Raw genomic sequence first — 20,408 nt, 5'->3', positions numbered from 1 at the left:
GTTAATGGCATGAAGCCACTGGAGTGTGGGGATGCAGGCAGACTGCTCTGTGCCCAGGAGTCAGAGCCATGGTCATATTTGCCCTTGCTGTCAAAGAGAAGAGAATAGCAATGACAACAGTAGCTAGAAGGATCTTTCTAGAAATAAAAACTGGCAGGCTCTCCTTGTACTCTCATGCCCATAGGCAGCTGTCCTACAAAGTGCTCACACTTCCTAGAAATTTCAGCAGGCTTTTCTGGGCATGGACAGAGAACTTTTCAGAAAACAAAATAAAACATAACCCCCAAAAAACAACAACAACAAAAACCACCAAAAACAAAACATAACCAAAAAGAAACCAAACACCCCCCCCCCAAAAAAAAACCCACCCACACCAAAAAAACCCAACCCCATAGAATCAATCTGGTCTAATGAAAGATGTGTAATGCTGTGCTCACTATGTCTGAGTCTTTCCTTATGCAGGAAATAGTGTGAGAACATTAGAAGAGATCACAATGAGGCCTCTCTCAGTGAGAACTCATCTCAAATGACTTTCACACCCCTGGAAAAGTCCCTAACTTGTTAAACTTCTTGCAGCAGCTTCCTAAGTATGGGGGTTTTCTCCCCAGTTTTCTCTCAGCTCATCTCCTCCATTTTAATGAAGTTTTTTCTTAGTTTCTATCCACCTGCTTCCAACCCGTGTTCTAATTCAGCTGTAACCACCTCAGTATTGGAATGACTGGCTAATTGTCATCCCTGACCACTGTTCTGGCTATCTAATGGCTTATCTCACTAACCATGCACATTTGGGACTAAGATCAAAGACATCAAGTTTAATGTCACAGATATCTGTGACATATCTGTGCACTCCTACCATAAAGGTTTCTCTTTGACCGGGGTGTAAATACAGGGAGCTTCTGCCTTGAACTACACCCTCTGTCATGTGGTCCTGCCTGTGTATTAAATGGGAATTATTACATAGTGTTACTGAGAAAGAGCCTGAGGTGTATATGTACATACATACACACACACATATATATATGTATATATACATATATATGTATGTATATATACACATGAAGCCCATTATCCTGAGTGCAGTCAGATTTCAGCTACTTATAGACTGCTTCTAGATTTTTCTCTTTTCCACAAGTTAAAAAGAAATTACTCTCAGCCATAATCGTGTTCTTGTGCAATGCAGAAAAGGAGGTGACCAGGAGGGAATGGAAAACAGACAGCAGATTAGGGGGAATGTTCTCCTTCTCATTAGTGAGATGAATGATCACCATGTGACCACTCATGCAAGGGTCAGACTCTGCTTTTTCACTGGCACTAAAAGCCAGATTATCCAGAATGTTAGGGATGTTCCCTTCTGAATAAGCATAAAAAAATTTCAAACAGAGCCTTAAAGGAGCAAGAAATAACTAGAGAGAACCCCTTAATGTAAACCTGTCCTGGTTTCAGCTTGAAAATAATTAATTATGTCCATAGAAATGCTATGAAGATGAAGGAAGGTAAATGGATATTATATGGCTCAGGTCCCACAGCAGTCTGTGTTCGCTAGGCACTGCATTCAGTTTCATAAACCTTGTTCCAGATTCACTGTTGCATGACTCCAGTCAGCAGGATTTGGGACCTGAGCTGCTAAGTCCACAGGGCCTGGGAGTGTCCCCACCAGCTGTGGAATCTCATAACTGAGCTCCACTCCTTCATACAGACATACCTTCCAACATCTTCCTTCCACAGACATGGGTGAAAAGGTGTTAGACAACACCTTGTGGTTCTGTCAGCACCACAGGAATGAAGGTGACATCAAGGACATTTAATTGTGGAGTGGGAAAGGAAGCACTTGATAGCTTTTTAGTAGACAGGCTTTGAATCCCACTGACAAAAGCTAGAGTGGATTTCTAATTCTCTACAAGTAGCCCCTTTCTTCTCATGCCCAAGTAACTTCAAAGCATCACTTAAAGAGCTATATTCTTACAAAATATCACTTGAGCTGCTGGAACTCAAACGCCTCCAGAAGACTTGAGGCATGTGACTTCTACAGATCTTGGTGTAAAACCAAATTCAGATAAACACCAGTAGTACCTCACCACACAACATCTGCCTTCTTTGTGGCTGCTTTCCATGTCCCAAAACACCCTGCTGGAACAGGTCAGCTGACCCCTGAATATCAATAAAAGCTTATGTAATCCCATGACATATATGTATACATACAAGGCAGCATTCCAACAAACTGCTTGTTTGGTCATTGTCATCTAGACTTGAATTACGTGAATTTTTGGGTTCAGGGCACAAAATCCACCTTGCAGGTACATACATGGGATATTGGTTTCACTAACTCTAAGTGGTGATATCAGTTGTTTAAGATGCCACCTACCTCCCAAAAGCATGCTGCCTATTACTTGGAAGAGAACAAATTCCTCTGCAGATGACTCAGAAGACCTATTCATTTTCCCTGGCTTTGAAGGAAGTCCAAAGGGATATGTGTCACATTCTGGATGTCTAAACTTCATCAGATGGACTGCTTGCCCAGGAATCTTCTCCAAGAACCTCTGCTGCATGGGAAAGAGGGAGATCTCCTGACACACAGGCACTCCAGTGCAGTTCAGGGCAGCAGGCAGGCAGCCCAAGCCAAGGGTCCAGCTGCAACAGCCACAGCAATACCCCATCCCTTGTTCCCTGGGCAGGGCGCTCAGGATCAGGGGAGCTCCTTTCTATGCAAGGGATTTTTGCCAAGCTGCAGTGCAGAAAAGTGAGGGCTAGACTTCAGACAGTTCTTAATTGAATGGAAAAGAAAAGAAAGCCAAGTTGTAACTGAGGAGCAGTTCTAAAATTAGTTCAAATAACAGTATGATGCATATCGTGGAAAGGTTTCCTCTTATAACCACATCTGTACAAATAGTGAGAAAAGCAAATAGCAATATCTCTTGTTATAGACTAAGTAAATATTCTGCTAATGTGGACGCTGCGGAAAGCTGAGGTGTTTTGTTCAAATAAAGGTATCAGATTAGCAGCAGGATTCATAGTCTTTTAGATTTCACTAACATATGCAAAACAACAAAGACAACTCTTTGTTGTTTTGCATATGTTAGTGAAATCTAAAAGACTATGAATCTTTCCTCTTCCTGTCTTCTTAGTACTGTGTAAATTTTACCTACCTGCTGTTGCAAGGCATCCCTGACCTGGTAATAATTAGCATTGATGCCATGATTTATAGAAGGTTGATTAATTTTTAAATTATATTGTATCATTATAAAGAAACTTATTGTTTTTTAGACAGTTACCATATACTTGGACTTAATTGGTCTACTAATTTAAATACTATCACCATTGGCTAATTAAGAAACTACTCTTTGGTAAACAAATTTCTGTAACACGTTTCACATGTTCATAACAACAGGTGTAGCAAGTTTAGATAAGAATTGTTTCTCATTCTATTCTCTGATCTTCTCACAGACTTTTCCCCAGGACAATGCCTGGGAAAGTTGTTTCTCTCTGTGGCCAGAGAGCTGCTGACACACCTACCTCTTCAACAAAGCCATTAACCCTCTCAATGCCCTGGCAAGATCAAACTTTACCCAGGCACCTGCTCAGTGGGAAGGTTAGCTTCCCTATGTACAGCCTTTTGCCTTCCCTGCAAGGTGGATAGATATTCCTGTGCTCTTTGGTCACTCACAGTAGAAGAGAAGCTACAGCAGATAAACACTATATAGATACTGGACAGTAAACCACTGATATTTTTTATTGGCTGGTGAAATATTCCAGAGCCCACACTTGGTTCCCTGAGCCACCTACGACACTTTCCACAACCATTGCAAAATTAGTCACAAGCTACACTATGAGCTCCCACCATCATCAGCCATTAAAATTCTTCCTTACTTACAAAATGTTTAAACACATGTTATTATATCATGGCTGATATAATCAAGGGTGACAATGTGGGTGGGGAGGTGAATAAGACTTTTTTGGTCCATTTACTTCTTCCACTGCCCAAAAACTTTGCCAAAAACACAGGAAAGGAAGCAATCACTCAAACAATCCAATAAACATTTTCTTCATGTGGGTGATCTAATGATATTGCAACCACAGTAACTATAGTAGTTACTAAATGAAACTTTTCTTCCTCAGATAAATGATCTTATCCCACAAGAAATGTTTATCTAGCAGAAGTAGGCGTAGTTACATTCACTGTAGTTTATAGGTAGTATTATAAGGGTCCTTCAAGAGTAAGGAATTTTTAAGTATCTGTAGAGAGTACTGTCATAAGCCTGGACAGTTTCCCTATCACCTATGTGTAGGCCTCTTTTTAAATTATTACAAGAGACACCATGCAATGTGAATCACCCTGAAGGTGCCTGTCTTTCTCCATTAACTAAGGCAGGCAGATGTCCAGGTCTGCTTAGTTCCTTCACTTAAGAGTGCTCAGAAGATGTCTATTATTAAGCAAAACTCTTTCTGTCCAATACCTGTTCAGCAAGGTCACTGTTTACCTTGAATACAAAATAGAGCTGCACACATATCTTCATTCAGAGAATGGCTCCCTGCTTTCACAGACAGAAAACTTCTCTTTCAAATCTTCTTTCAGACAAGTAAATTCCTTTAAAAATTCTCCAGATGTAGACTACTCTTCTATCTTGTGCTTGTCCTCTGGGCTGGTGATTCATTCCTCTCTCATTTTTACCTAGAAGTTGGCACTATTTGGTTCTTTGCACCAAACCCACTGTCTCTCTCATGTGTCCAGCACAGACTTGTGTAGAGGGACAATGGAAGAAGAAGGTGGCATAACCTTTGCTGATAGAAGTACAAATTGTCCTCTCCTCCAGCTCTGCCTTATACTAAATATTCTCCAAACTTCAGCCAGCTTTATGAGGACAACATGCAGATGCTGGAGCTCATAGTAAGAAGTATTTCTGCTGTGCCTTCCTGAGAGCACCAAGAGAAGCAGTGGAGTTTTGAGGAAGATGAAAAAATAGGTTGGAAACACTGAAGATGAGATAAAGAAGGTCAAGGTCTGTCAGTTTAAAAAAAATATACTTGTTAAAAAAGTAATCTCCTTAGGGCCACAACTCAAAATAAATGACAGAAGATGGCAATGTATATTTAAATCGGAGAAGATAGAGGAATGGTGTAACCTTGGATGGTATAAGAGCATTCTCTGTTTTTCAATCAACCACTCCATCCCTTTCTCACATGCTCAAGAGCTTCCTTATCCTCTGCAACCAACATTTGAACTAATGGCTCATATATAGAGCAATAAAAGAGTTGCAGATTTTGAAGACTACTGAGCATCTGCATTGTCTGTGGACAGTAAGCACTGAACATCCAATCAGTTTTATGTGGGAACCTAAGCACAGATGTAGACACCTAACTTTTAATAGATGAGACTGAAAGTGATTGTCTAAATGTAGGATGAGATTTTATTTGAGAAATCCCAGATGAGTAAACTTGGCATCTTTATCATTACTCCATGAACAGAATTGCTGAAGAGTATTTATGGGAGAAACTTCTGGACAAGCTGAAATAACTTGTAAAACTTATTTTCACATCCTTTAAGCAAAGACAAGTGCTTAAAACTATCTATTTGAGTTTTTCCTTTGGCAGACTTGGAATAAAATATTTATAAGTTATTAGAGATTTTTAGTCTTAAGAAAAACTTAAGACTTTTTGTAGTCTTCATATCTATAGCATTATCATGGAAAATAGACGGAAAAAGAACTATTTATGAGATCAGTCCTACAAACACAGAATGCTGTTCATAGTACATAGCACTACCATTTTCTGGACAGATAAAACTAATGGATATACTGCCTTAGAGTTAAGATCAATGCTGCATTTTCAGACAATGAACGTAACTCTTCCACTGGTTTCATGAAACTGTTTTGTCCAGAATCCATATCTAAACCATTTAATGTAAGTCACACCCCATTTCTTTGAGTATAAACAACATTCCTTAGACAGGGACATGCTGATCAGCTTCCTTGAATATCAAGTTGAAGAGAGATTATGAATTTATTCCCTATTCTCCATGGAGTGGCATTTTTTTACATGCTGACATGCTGTGATGAGCACTTTATGATGGAGAGCAGACTGGCTCTAATACCACTTGATCCTTCATAAATTAAGAGGCAAGAGGCAGGAGCCTATCGTGTAACTCCATTACTGGGATTTGGATTAGGAGTGTCTTGCACATGTTATTGTCCTTCTTTTAGCCGCCTCATGCTAGGTGCCTTGAGAATAGCTTTTGGAAACCTTTTCCCAAGCCATCCTTTTACTGCCCATCTGGCTCTCTGAAAGGATCTATTTGCCACTGAGCTTCATGGGCCCAAGTCTGGGTAAAATCCAGCAACTGGCAGAGAAAAGGAGTAATTTTAGAAAGAAATTTTTCAATTTCATGTCCATCTGCATTGCAGGATCTGATCCTGACTAATAAAGTAAACTCTTTTATTTGCATCATTATTTTTAAGTTAACCTGTGAAGACTTTACCTGTTATACTCTGGCAGTGTCTGTTCTCACAGGAGATCTGTTGCTTTGGGTGTAGCAGTGGGCACAATTAGAGTCAGACCTTTCCCTTTCATCTTTGAGAGTTGGTGTGCTTGAAAAGCTTGAATGCAGTTTGCATTCTCCTGGGCTACAGAGGCTTCCTAGGGGTTCTGGAGGCTTCCTATGGGTTATGGGGCTTTTTGTGTCAGCACACCCCTCCCAGCCTGGGTCACACAGCCCCTGCACACCCAGCAGACCAGCCATGTGAAACTTTATAGGAACTAGCAAAATAACTGGTGAGCAGGGAAATGAGAGTTTAGCCCTCCTCCTCCCCTCTGCCACAACAGAGGAGCCAGACTGGTACTGTTGTTGCAGCTGTGGCCCAAGGGAAACCAGGCAGAGGGCCAGTAGGACTAGCAGGGCTGTGCAGAGCCAGGCCAACCCTGTAGCATGAGGGAGAGAGGACACATTTCAATCTTACTGTCATGAACAGGGCCTTCTTCTTCCTGACAGACAGAACATTTAAATACAGATGGGCTTCCTTCCACTTTGATTTGTGCATCAAACACCTTGGAGCTGAGAGGTGCAACCAGCAGCTTTGATGGTTGGATGTGGCCTCTGATGTGTTTTCTGTGGTGGTCTGTGTACAGGATAATACCTATAAAACACAGCTCCTGGCAGCAGCACTAGTGTGGAGGTTTTGGCAGATTCACCAACAAGTTTTGCCACATCAAAATCCCTGATTGAGGCACATCAGAGCTGAGGACAGCAGCCATTAGGTTCTCCATCACCTACTCAGTGCAGAATTCCATGGGGGGTGAAATTACAGAGTAACTGCTACCTAGACAGCTTCCTAGTTTCATTAAGATTTTTCCCTCACCTCTATGTGATGCCCATAGAATGCTGCTAGAATGAGTAGTAATCATAAAATCATTTTCTCTTAGCCAAACTGCTGGACAATAAGAAGTGGGATAAGTTCTGATCCACTTTGTACACTCTTTTGTTCCCTGCCCTTGTAACATATCAAAGTTGCATCTGGAGATAAATCATGGAAGCATCATTAGAAGTTTGTCCTGTCCTGATGCTTAAATATCTGCTTCTGTCTACTGGATGAGATAGATGCTGGGCTAGATGGATCTGGGATATGACCTAGTGCAACTATTCCAATAGTCTCTAATCAAAGAAGATTGCAGAGCAGCTAGGGAATCCAGGAGGCACTGCAGTTTGAAGGAAAGGCACTCACGTGTTCCAGTGATGGGCAGCCATCCAAAACACTAAGGTAGATGGAAGGCAATAAGCTCTGGAGATAAGCAGATGGCTCTCAGGCTACAGAATGAGTTTACAACCAATACTAATGGTCTTGGGCTTTTTATGAACTTCTTGCAAAATGCCAGAGCCAGCTATTACATGTCTGAGCTTCTTAAACATCAAAGATATTTTTTAAAGTTGATTTACACAAGCCAAAAAAAAAAAACTTATGTAATTTTCAGTTAAAACTTGCAGACCACAGAAATAGCATCCAAATTTCTTTCCTAATAATCCTTTCTGCCTAATGGATTTTCAGGCCAAGTTTCTGCCCTTTATACTTTTATTTGGCCCAGTTACAATTCTGCAAATCTTTTAGTGCAGTTTGAGAACAGCAGCTGAAGTAAAATTGAATCTGGGCTGCTGGGATCCTGTCCTCTGCCTTGGAGGAGCCATCTACTGACAACCACACTATTCTGTCCCTCTCTTTTGTCTTGCTGCTGGACTTGGTGCAAGGAGAAGTTGAGTCTGTCCGGGAAAGTAATATTTCTGAGGATGAACCATTTCTTTCTTTTGCTAGGCTGGTTTCAGTCAGATCAGCTCCTTCAAATTCTCCAGGTGGTGTGGAGATGAGGAGGTGCCCATGCACAGTCAGGGACAGGACAGAAGGGCAGACGTGCCTCCTGCCTTTAGCTGTGTTAGCTGCTGAGTGGCTCTGCTGCACAAGAATGAGAGCTCCTGGCTCTATGGGTCACTGGATGATGCAGCTTGCAGGTTTAGTTGAGACCTTTAACATCATCCATAAACTCTCAGAAAAGATCAACCTGGTATATATGGATGAACCAGAAAATTGGGAAATTTTACATTCTTTCAGTGATTTACCAGCTCTGATAAGACATTTAAAAACTGCCTGACTCATATTTTGGGGCAGAGTGTTTCTATTTAAGTCCCAATGATTTTCTTCCTATTGTTCCTGTACAAGACGCTGCTTTCATTCCTTGCCAGGCTTTGGTAGAATCATTGAATGCTTTGGGTTGGAAAGGACCTTAAAGATGATTTAGTTCCAACCCTTCTGCCATGGACAGGGACAACTTCCACTGCATCATTGACTCCTAATGTTCTCAGCACAGGCAGAGACACCACATATTCAAGGCTGCTCTCACCATGAGAGAAGGGATAAAGCAGTCACAGCCTCAGTTTAACAAGGGAGGGGAAGGGAAGGCTGCACAAAGCTACTGGACACAGGCGCTCCTACACCAGCCAGAGCAAGTGGGACTTTAACATCTCCCTGCACACCAGTAAACCTACTCCTGCTTACAGATGTCAGAAGTGGAAATGGAATCAAATATCTTCTAGAAAAACTTGCTTAAATTTTATTTCAGTGATCTACTTCACTGTATTTACCATTGTTTATATCATCCATAAAACAGGCATTCTTGATGTTGGTTTGATACATCAGTGGCTAAAATTCACAGCTACTGGATGAAAAGTTTTAGTAAAAACATTTAAACCTAGTAGAACCATCTGACTGCCAATCTTATGATTAAAAAATTGTATCACAGGTAATTCAAAACTTATTTTTTGTAATGTGGTAGAACAATTAGGAAATAAAATCTCCCTTGGAGATCCAACAGTGTCTTAAATGTAGCTGCTTTCCAGAGTAAAACTTTTTACTGTCATGACCAGCTGCAAAGGAAAAAAACCTGAAGATCATTTTCAATTTCAGAAGAGTCTACATGTAAAAGCTGCTGTAGTACTTACTGCTGCTACCATAGGGGCTTAATCTTTCCTCTTTGAACATCAATGAGTACAGGATTGGTCCTTGAAAATAAATATTTTCTCTGCCTTGTAAAGCACACTATTTAATAAAAAAACCCACTTCATTTAATAGGAGTTGTCATGGTTACCAATATAGGAGTGCTTTTCTGAATATAATAATCATTCACTGGGTAGATGTGAAGCGTTCAGGACACTCACCAGAAGCCAGAACTGTCTCACTGACCTCATAAAAGTGGCAGCAAGTCCATTGTCTGCTTTCCTGGTATACTTTTCACACATGTGACACCCCATGACACTGGCTAGCACTTCTTCAAATGTGTCAACTGAAACATTTTCACTGTGCTTTAGTGGATGTGTGCCAGTACACTCTTAACACTTCTGTCAACAGAGAAACAAGGAAAACACCCAAGCATCACCAGACTCACTCTAGCTCAAGCATTGCCTGCCTACCTCAGCAAGTCCACAGAAGACAGCTCCCTACTCTGTCAGCCAGCACAGATCAGAGTAGTCTCTGGCCAAGTGGGCTAAGAGTACCTGGAAATGTGCAAATTTTTAGGCCTCTACCCACCCACTGATATCTTGAAAGCAGCTCTCTAGTCCTAGAGAAAGTAGAGATGGCTTGTTTGGATTGTGCTGGTGCTCTCCCTTCTTGCAGAGCAGCAAAGAAGAGGTGCTGTGTAAAAGAAAAAGGGGAATTCAAGTCCATGACCTCCACCTGCCTTCACAATACTGCAGCACGTAGCCCTTGTACCAAGCTTCCCACCTTCAGGGCTGCCCAAACTGCTGCTAAGCCCTAAGTCTCCTCACACCAGTAAGGGCTGTGTCCAAGTTCGCAGCAAAGGCTCCCCTCTGACGCTTTATCTGGGATGTCAGGACTGGTCAGTGCACTCACAGAGGTTGGGGACTGATCCAGCACTGCCTGGCACAGAGCCACTGCCCCAAAGTCCAGTCCTCGCTGTTGATCCTGGCATCACTGATTACATCCACTGGAAAGGTCTGAATGGGATTGTCGCAATGTAAGAGCAAGATTAATTCCTAATGTCCATAATACAGAGTCACCTTGACTTTACTTTCCCTGGAAAGGGCTTTTCATCACCCACATTGATCAAGCCTCCTACCAGAAGCCTGAACAGTGATGGGGTGCAGCTCTGCTTCCCCTTGTACCCCCATAGAGTTCTGGGCTTTAGGATGATACTGAAAAGGATTCCAAATAGTTGAGTTTTTATAGCAGTTGTTACTGAGTGCTAGAAGTTTTCCATAAAAAACATTAATATACTAGAATTCAAGTAAAAAAGAGCAATTTGCTTATAAAATGAGCATTTGTTGTACTGTACCATGAACTTGGGTTGGAGTGTGTGTGTGCTACAGTTTTCAAATGAAACTTAAAAGAGTGGGACCGGGGAACCAAGCTCCCTTAAACTTCCCTGAAAACCCTCACCTTGGTGCTTTGAAGAAATACCTTTTTATTGCATAATTGTATTTTACCTCAAAATTGTATAATTTTAGGAGGTTGGGTGTCTGGCTTGAGACCTACCACAAATGAAACTGACCTTATCATAACCTTTAAAAATCCAAACAACCCAACAGTCTATGTGAGAAACTGCCACAACTATTTTGGCAGCATTTACCAGTCTAAAAGTCAGCCTTTTAGGGCTGACCTAGCATGAAGAGAGAACCACATGCCAAGCCATAATTTTCCTCCTCCTTCCAAAACTGCAATTGTCCTTTTTTTTTTTTTTAAACCACAACCGCGTGTCTTAAGTCCAGCAGTGAATGTTAACAAAGCCTTGACCTGCAGAGGGCTAATTTCCACAGGGACCATTAAAAGAGAAAAACTTTTCTATAAATGCCAGATTCTGTAAACTGAGAAGTTCATCACTGAAATACCCATAGTAATGTGGAAAGTGCCAGGAATGGAATCCAGAACCCCTTATTAAAGGGTGAGATTCTGCCTCCAGAGGCAGGTAGCAGAGAGCGGAGACAGCAATTTGAAAGGTTGTAGTTGGGAATGAAAAGTCCCATCCTTTGGCATCTTTGCTATTTCTTTGTCTATGTTACTGAATCCTCTGCTAAGCTAGGTTCTTGGTCTGTCTTTTAAAAGCTGAGAGGGCTCTCTAATTTATAGCATAATGCCAGAAGGAACTTCAGTAGCATTGGTCCCCTTTTGCTTTGGAATTGCACAGGAAAACGGAGAGATCCCAAATGCTCCATGAAAAGAAAATAACTGAGAGCTTTTTTCCCCAACAGAACACCTCTATCACCAGAATTTCAGTCACGTGAAAAGGGACACATTTTTCTCCTCTCTCCCTACTCTGCTACACTCTTTTGCTTATATTCCATCCTCCCAGTTGGTGCAGGAAATTTGATATCCCAGCAGACAGAACTCAGGGAGCAGAAAAGATATTGAAATTTGAATCCAAGTGTGGATTCATCAGGGAAATGGATGCTTTTGCTTCCCCTTCTTTCAGTCCCCGTATGATCTGATGGTTCATCTTTCGGCTTCCCAACCTGCCTTTCTTCAGCTGGAGGCTGCAGCTATTGCTCTCCTGCACTGTGCTCTCAGTTACTGAGGCCACTGTGTGATGAAGGAGGATCTGCTGCCTGCATTTGCTTTGGTGAGGACAGAGATTATAGGAGATGGAGGTTACAGTTAGGTGGTGCTTAACTTTGCTGATGCAAGCTAAAATGGTTAACCTTGGGCAATTTGCACACTGAGCCCCAGATACACGGGAAGTTTCCTTTGGAAGGTAGATACCTCCTAATTACCACTGTGCAGGACTTACCATGATAACAGATTCAAACACAGTCATAAAACCAGGCTTTACATCTTCTTTTAAGTACCTTAGGTCCTATTTTAGATCTGTATCTAGGCAAGATAGGAGGTAGGAGCAAGAGAACTTCCTACAGAACTAAAGCTCATTTCATATCCTCAGTGTTTGGTTTTGAGAAGAGAATGCTTTACTTTTTTGGAATCTTTGAAGATCCAAAGTCTCCTGATATTTTTTTGTCTGGGTTCTTGCCACCACTGCTATTAAATCAAAAGGCTTGAAATTTGAGAAAATTTAACTTAGAAATATTTTCACTATTATCTTTGTCATTAAACTGATATCACAGCATCACAAGTACCATAAAGTAATTAAAACTTAACTTCTCTTTTTTCAAGAAATAGGAGAGAGGACTTAATGTGAAGTACAGGTAACAGAGAAAACCTAAGTAAGGGGCAGGAGTTAACACCTCATTCATTAAAATCTTTTAAATGCTTGGAATTTAATACAGAGAAGTCTCCTTTTTGCCATAATTATGTGAAAGACCAGAATAAAACAGAGTTAAATGGGGCAAATATATAAATAAGAGAACCTACAGTTTGCGGTAGCTTTACTTACTATCTTAATTATATATTTCCTTTGAATGTTTCTTTTTTCCCTCCCTGGGACAGATGGAATAAATTAATCTTAAATGCAGCATAAAATCTATTCCAGATCCCCTCATATGCCAGTGTTTAAACAAAACTAACTAGAATAATAAAAGTCAGAAATGGAAAAGATCTATTAGCTGACCACCTAAAATTTTATATACAGAAATGTATCAATTTAACTAAACCTATTTCTAAATATTTAAGGAGGTTTGGTTACACCTTAAATCAGTTCAATGGTGGCTAGAGTCAGTTTATTTCACTTTGAAACCACTCTTAAAAGCAAATAAAAGTGACCTGCTTTTAAGCACAGTTGCACTACCTAAATAAATGCATGTGTGTAGGCTAAGAATCAGAGAGACAAGCGGGTCTGTCCAATCCTGGTAACAGAGACTACCAACACCACTTTTGTGAGGCCCAGGGATATCCCTGGCCATTGCAGTGATGGAGAATAAAATACTTACCCAAAACTGAGCCCTGAGTTGGGAATCAAGAATTGTTGTCTCAGTTTTGCCTCTGTCCAGCCTTGGGAGAATCCTCTAATGACACAGAATATCTGAAAATATTAATGCCTCCTACCTGAATGTGATGATTCAGATTTTAGCAAGCTGGGAAGCAGACAAGCACAGCATTTTGGTCCCAGACCTAAAAGAAAATGTATGAATTTCATTTTGTGAGTAAATTGTTTTGGATGGCAGTTTACCAGTCACAAAGCATAGAATAGGTTGTTTCCATATGTTCTGAATTACTATGTAAGTGCCTGCACAGGACTGTTCTGTATGAGCCCCATTAATAGCATTTTGTCCACACTAGCTTTTAACGACTTGCTGGGGGGAAAATGGAAGAGGGATTATTAAGGGGGTTTATTCCTTACCTAAATTCTTTTATTTATGGGAATGTTAATGTGAAAACCTCCACATAAAATGAAAAATCATTTATCTGCTTTCAAATTGACATGCCTGCAACCCATGCGTGCATGCAACCAGATAGTCAAAACAGATCAAACACCAACTTTCCTATACTACAATTTTTTTTTTCCTAATTCTGGATGAATAGTAGAAGCTGAAAGTTTCCTCTAAAAACCTCTGAAGACACTCAGTGTGATGACCTTCTATGATGCTGAGAGGCCACAGGACAGCACATGAGTTCAGTGTCTCTCCAAGGTGGAGCAATGTGAATTCTCCAGTTTCATAATAAGCACTTTGGGGTTTGTTACTGACTTGTTGTTCCTACAAGGCAACACCACCTTGACAGCTCTTCCCAAAGTGTTCTCCTTTCCTTTTATTTCACAAGAGTCCTACCTACACCCAGATTACTTCAGAGAACCAGGACCATTGGAGACAAGAGTAGCATGAACTACACCCAGCCTGTTAAACAGTGCTAGGTGCCACTATTAATTTGCGCTGCCATATACAACTTGAGAGACCACTGGCAGGCTTGAAATAAGGGATAGCAGTGCCATGCAATGTAGAGATGGATATAAAAGCACTGGTGGCAAACTAAACCAGTTTAGCATTTCTTAGACCAACGGAAGGTTAGTTTGTGTGGTATACTTTTATATTCTGGTATATTTATATTTTTCTTTATATATTCAATATATTATGTCTTTAATGTCAAGATTTTCACCATTTTTCTTCTTTCTTGTAAGACATAAATAAGAAAAGAATTTTTTATTTAAAAAACATTTTTTTTACTTCTGACCCCTTTCTCCAAGAGCCTATAGCTGATAGAAATCTGGTGATTGTTAGAAATTTTCCAAAAGAAAATTCTAACTCGTCAAAGCATCTTCCACAAAGTATTAAAGGAAGAAGCCTCCAGTTATGGGGTAGGTTTAATTGTCCCACAATATCTACATTGTGGGGAACACAGAGCACACCATCCCAGTTTTGTGCTTGAACCTTTGAACCTGATTCAGAAGAGACAAAGAGCTGGTCTCTAGAGAGCCAAGCTAACAAATCAGTTCTGCCCCTCCTCTTGTAAAATCTGACACAAACTGAATGGGCTCAGTAGATTAAGGGAAGATTTTTTTTCTTTTTTTTTATTTCTTTTTTTCTTTTTTTTCTTCTTTTCTTTCTTTTTTCTTTTTTTTTTTTTTTGGTGCAGCGAGATCTTGGTTCACACATACATGGATGGGTATTTGAATTTCTGTAAGTGATGGCAAAAGAGGTTGGTGTTCACTTCCAAACACAAAATAAATAGACAACAGGAGCACACCCACAACTTTTCCCTTCACTCTCATTTCATAGACACTATCACTCAGCTTTTCTACATCAGCATTTCCTCACAGGCAGCATTCAAAATGCTTCTAACCCTCCTTTTGCATCATTACAGAAATTCTCATCAGGTTGGAAAACCACCCCTTGCCCTTTTCTGTGTGTAATTTCAAAGTTATTGCATTAGATGTAACGAACAAGTGCCAGGCAGCACTTGGGGGAGGCTGGAGAAAGCTCAGCACAGTGAGAGTCTTCAAATCAAAGGCTGTAACAGCGGATGTTCCAAGACCGGATGGATAGCGAGAACATGCACACATCCAACAGTCTCTCTTAACTTCCACTGGACATGGGGCGCTGCACCTCTAGCCCAGGGAGCACTGAAGTGTCACCGTGAAGGTGCTGACGTACTTTGGGAGCCAGCAGCCCGCGGCGTCCCAGCGCGGAGGACAGGCCGTGCCCGCCGCGTCTGTCCCGGCTCCGGGCACGGCCCGCGCCCGCCGCGTCTGTCCCGGCTCCGGGCACGGCCCGCGCCCGCCGCGTCTGTCCCGGCTCCGGGCACGGCCCGCGCCCGCCGCGTCTGTCCCGGCTCCGGGCACGGCCCGTGCCCGCGGGCCGGGCGCTGCAGGGAGCGGGCGCGGCGGGCGGTGCCTCCCGCGGCGCGGGGCGGGGGCCGGGCCGGGCCGGCGGAGCGGGCGCTGCTCTCGCTGCCGCTCTCGTCTCTGTCGCGGCTCTCTCTGCTGCGCCGGGCGGGCGGCAGAGGCGGCAGCGCCGCTCTCAGAGGGCGGCAGGGCGGGCGCGGAGTCCCCCAGCCCCGCCGCCGCCACCATGGAGAAGCAGCCCGGCGGCGAGGACGAGTACGCGGACTCGGGAGCGGAGACGGGCGGGTGAGTGCGGGTGGCTCTGCCGGGCTCTGGCGCAGCTGCCGCCGGCCCCAGGGGCTGCACTTGTTGCCGGCGGCCGCCGCCGAGCGCGTCCCGGCAGCGGCGGGGCTGGGGCTGGGGCTGGGCTGGGGCGGCGGCTCCGTGTCCCGGGCAGAGCTTCCCTCCGGCAGCATCCCGCTCAGCGCCGCGTCTCCTTCCCTTGCCTTGCCTTTCCTGCCCTCCTGGGACCCGGTCCGGCGTGGCCCTCGGGGAGGCATCACCCTGCTCCGACTGCCCAGGGAAGCTCGCGTTCCCCTTCGGTGAAGCAGACCCCACCGTCCTCCCGCTACACACGGGGAGGAAGCCACGGACAGGTCGTGGTTGTGGGTTTTAAGTTTGAGCACCAAAGCACGGGGTGATGGCTCGGCGGTGCGGCCCGCGCTGGGCTCCAGATGCGCTGGTCAGCGCTTGGTGCCGCACCAATCCTGTATCCCAGGGACAGTGCAGCCTGAGGATGGTCTGGGAGCCTGTCCAGGACCTGTCCTCTCCTTCTGGCAGTGACACCCAGACAGCATCAGGCAGAGAGAGTTTATTTCTCAGAAGGACAATTGAGAGCCTTCTACAAAAGCACGTTTGATTTGCAAGCACTCTGAAAATGGGTTGCTGTTGTCATGATTCTCGTTGTGATACTCTCCATGCTAACCGGTGAACTGCTGTAAACTTTGCTGGGAGTGTCATCTCAGTTAAGGAGACTTTTTCCCCCTGATTTCATGACCATGCTGCCAGACGTGTGCTGTTTGTTAGCTGCATGACTTCTCCTAAGTTAATGGAGTTGCAAGGATGATCCATGGGATCGCCCATTCAGCTCACGCCTTCAGCCCATCTCTGTGGGAAAGGTTAGTGCTTTCAAGCTGTCCTACATGCTGCTGCCTTGGGATCTTGTCAGGAACAGCAGTGAGCCTTTGCTCCTCCTGTGGCTCCAGAAGGGCAAAGGGAGGTTGCATGCTCCTGCTAAGGCTGTTCTTTCCCGACTCTTCCATCTCCTCACTCCTCGCTCCTCCAGCTGTTTCTCTCCAAGCTCCTTGCCTGGCGCATCTCCTTTGGCCTCTAGTCTGACTCTTGCAAAACTGTAAAGCTAATTCTTTGCACAGTGGTGTCAGGTGCGCCACACCAAAACTGAAGTAGCAATACTACAAATAAAAATTTAAAAGGTGAAAATGGCATATGGTAATCTTTTTCATACGTCCAGCTAGTAATAAAAATAATTTTTAAATCTCTTCTGTAGTCTGAGAAGTTAAGGACTTTTCCCATCACCTTGTATTGTAGGCACACCTAACAGTAAAAGCTTTAAAATGTTTTATGTGACATAAGTTCAAAGGAAAAAATCCAGGCTTCTTTTGCAGATATGTTCCCATTAGGGACATAGGTAAAAGGAAGACACAGTAATCAGTGAACTCATGCCTGGTTCAAAGCTCAAAAACCCCTTGATTGGTCAAGTCACTCTTAATTTGCTGTGTTTATCTGGAATGGAAAAACCTGGGTTTCCTTGGGACAGGCACTTGGAAGGATTTGACCCAGCTGGTGACATTAACCTTTGGACCTCAGGGACCAGCGTGACAGCTGCTTGTGTCTGGTGTTGATGAGGTGCTAAAGCTGATGATTTTATGAAGTGTCTCTGTCCCATGTGTGATACTGGAAAGTATAGGTTGGAGGAAGAGTCTGTCTGAGGAATTTGAACAATGACATATGGCAATTAATAGCTGCAGTGCTTTGCACTGACGTTTATTTTGAAAAGCAATGGGTCTCTGCATTTCAATTATTATTTTTAGTTTTGTTTAGCAGCTATTTAATTCTGATAAACATGTTGCGTATGTCTCTTTCACAATGTTTATGTTTCAGCTTTCTCACCAAACCAACTGTTCACAGCACTTGCTTTTGCCTGTTACCAGATCTGCTATTTGCTTTGTCTCAGTCCCATCACAGCTATTGCTAAATTGAACAATATTCCTTTTTCACCTATTACTCAATGGTAAAAAAAATAAATTAATTAACTATTCTGAGCTTCAGCAATCATCCTCTGAAAGAATAAGGAGGAATAACTGTCAGAGTGATTCAGGACCAGTTTTGCATGGAGTGGTCGCTTTCTGTCACTCAGGGAACAATAGTGGATAGTGACTGTAGTAACTCCAGGCACTGCACACCCTTGTCATCTCAATGATGGTACGTAATGATGTGTGAGCTCTTACACGGAGCCTGGGCTGCTGAAGCTGCTTAGAGCAGCCAACAAATTGAACACATCAAGTACTCCACAAGGCATATGTTGCTTAAGGTTTTGTTGTGGCTGCCAGCTACAAAAGCAGGCAAAACTCTCTGCTAAAGGCAAGATCAATTACAATTCAAAGCCTTCATTTTCCTAATCCTTTAGAAAATATGTTCCTCTTACTGCATTTGCCTTGGTAAATAGGGTTGGCAAAGAGTCTGCTGAACAAAAATAGCATATTTGGAGTTCCTGAATCCAATAAGAATGGATTGAGCTGGTGTTGTCAAGTACCTAAATAAAGGGTATGGAACGTATAAGCCAATTAGTTTATATTAGCTGTTTATCAATGAGATTTGAAATAGTTCAACCATCCTTGATCTGAGAGACTTTGCCTATACAAGTTGTATTTTTTCAGGAAACATATTTTGGGAGTTTTTATTATAAGAACCTTATTTCATCTGCTACTGAAAACTTTTAGTCCAGAAGTATGGGACACCAAGCTTTCTCTGGTAATAGTTTCAGTAGTGGATTTGTACTATAAAACCTGACATTTTAGGAAGAATGAAATAGTCTTTCTTTGGTCTTTTATCAGAAAGAAAACAGAGGGGAAAAACAAGTGGAAGAAAGATTGAAGGGAGGAGAAATGTATGCGTTTACAGAACTGTAGTTGAATAGCAAAGAAATATAAAAAAGTGAGAAAAATAACAGTTACTTAAAATTAATTGTAGAAATATTAATTTTGACATTTTCTTCATTTTACAAGCCATGCAAATGCTGTTATTTCACTGTCTTTGAACAGCAGAGCAAAGATGACAAACTAAGACAATTTTGGAGGCTGTTAGGCATGCCTGATTCTGAGGCAACAATACAGATTGGCTACCACTGGTATCCAGGCCAAAGCATCAGCTTGATTCACTGCATTCAGGACCAATATCCCAAGTGAATGTGGAAAACCAGGTGGTTTCTCTGTTCTAAACATCAATGTTCTAAACATTTCAACATCCATGATAGTTCCCAGCAGAAGTTAACTTAGACAGCTGTAAGAGCCTATGTCTTAAAAGTTTCACACTTTAATCATTAGCTTACTGATTTCCTCCAAGCCTAAACATGTAATTTTTCCTCACCTTAAAGTCATTTGAAGTTTTGAGAAGTTATAACTTTTAATTTATTTGAATTTGCAACTTACCTGCTTGTATTTCAAATAATTTATTAATCTATGTAGAGAAAGTGGGGAGACATTGCTGAAGTATCTGGTGGGGAGGTTTTTTGTATAAGTTTAAAATGTAAATATTGATGATGCAAACTGGATTAAAAAACAGTTAATTGTTGAGTATTTGATGAATTTTAGGAAGAATGGTATAGTTTTTTTTTTGATAGTAGGCAACTGCAACAAAACAGTTCAACAAGATATAGAGAAATCCATTGCAAAACAGAGAAACAAGGGATGTTTGAAGTTCGTGACACTGTACCATGCAGCAGCTATTTGTAACATATATTTAGCAAAATCCAGTGTTGTTTGGTGACAATTCATTTTCATGGTGCTTATTGCCTCCTTTACATTTTGTCCTGTCTCTCATTCCTCAAATTATTTTTGCAGAGAATATGTTCATTTTTGGAGTATTCTATACTTGTTTGTTGGTTTTCCTTATGGCACTCCCTAACTGCATGTGCAATCCTGGCCAAACCACAAATTATTTGAACTCTGTTAACTTCTCTCTTAAGCAGATCAAAAAAGCCTTTCTTTAATTGTTGCAGTTCAGTAAAAAGTGTGAGGTTCTAAAGTAGAAAATACACTTGTTAATAGAAGGTAAGGCAGCCTATATATATATATACACAAACACACATATACATATATATATATATATATATATATATATGAAGTTGTACCCCTCTTAGAGGTAAAATATCAAGAACGCTGTAATCCATGTGTGTTCTCAGCCAGAAAGGATCACTTAAATTATCAAATGAATAATTGAATGTTTTATTGGGGTGAGAAGTTGCTTTCATGTCTCATGTTTCTGGCTTTAAGGAATTTCTCACTTAGGTCTTTGTATGGCAGCCCTTCAAATTGACACGTCAGTCTCTTGTCACGTATTTCATCCATCTATGAGAAACTCTCAGGAACACAAACCACTGATGCTGAAAGCTATTTTAAGGCCTGTTTTTATCTTGG

General features: G+C 42.0%; 1 protein-coding gene across 1 annotated transcript in view; it reads left to right on the top strand.

Annotated features, from left to right (window-relative positions):
- The first annotated feature begins 15,909 nt into the window (after window positions 1-15,909).
- Window positions 15,910-20,408, top strand: part of FAM124A (family with sequence similarity 124 member A) — a 41,387-nt gene continuing 36,888 nt past the window's right edge. The window contains exon 1 of the mRNA XM_066544959.1: window positions 15,910-15,999. Coding sequence (XP_066401056.1) covers window positions 15,941-15,999 — 59 coding nt within the window. The 5' untranslated portion in view covers window positions 15,910-15,940. The remainder of the gene's footprint in view (window positions 16,000-20,408) is intronic.

This window comes from Molothrus aeneus, chromosome 2, assembly GCF_037042795.1.
Source record: "Molothrus aeneus isolate 106 chromosome 2, BPBGC_Maene_1.0, whole genome shotgun sequence".
In the NCBI taxonomy this organism is placed as follows: Eukaryota; Metazoa; Chordata; class Aves; order Passeriformes; family Icteridae; genus Molothrus; species Molothrus aeneus.
This window is presented reverse-complemented; position numbering and strand designations above follow the sequence as displayed.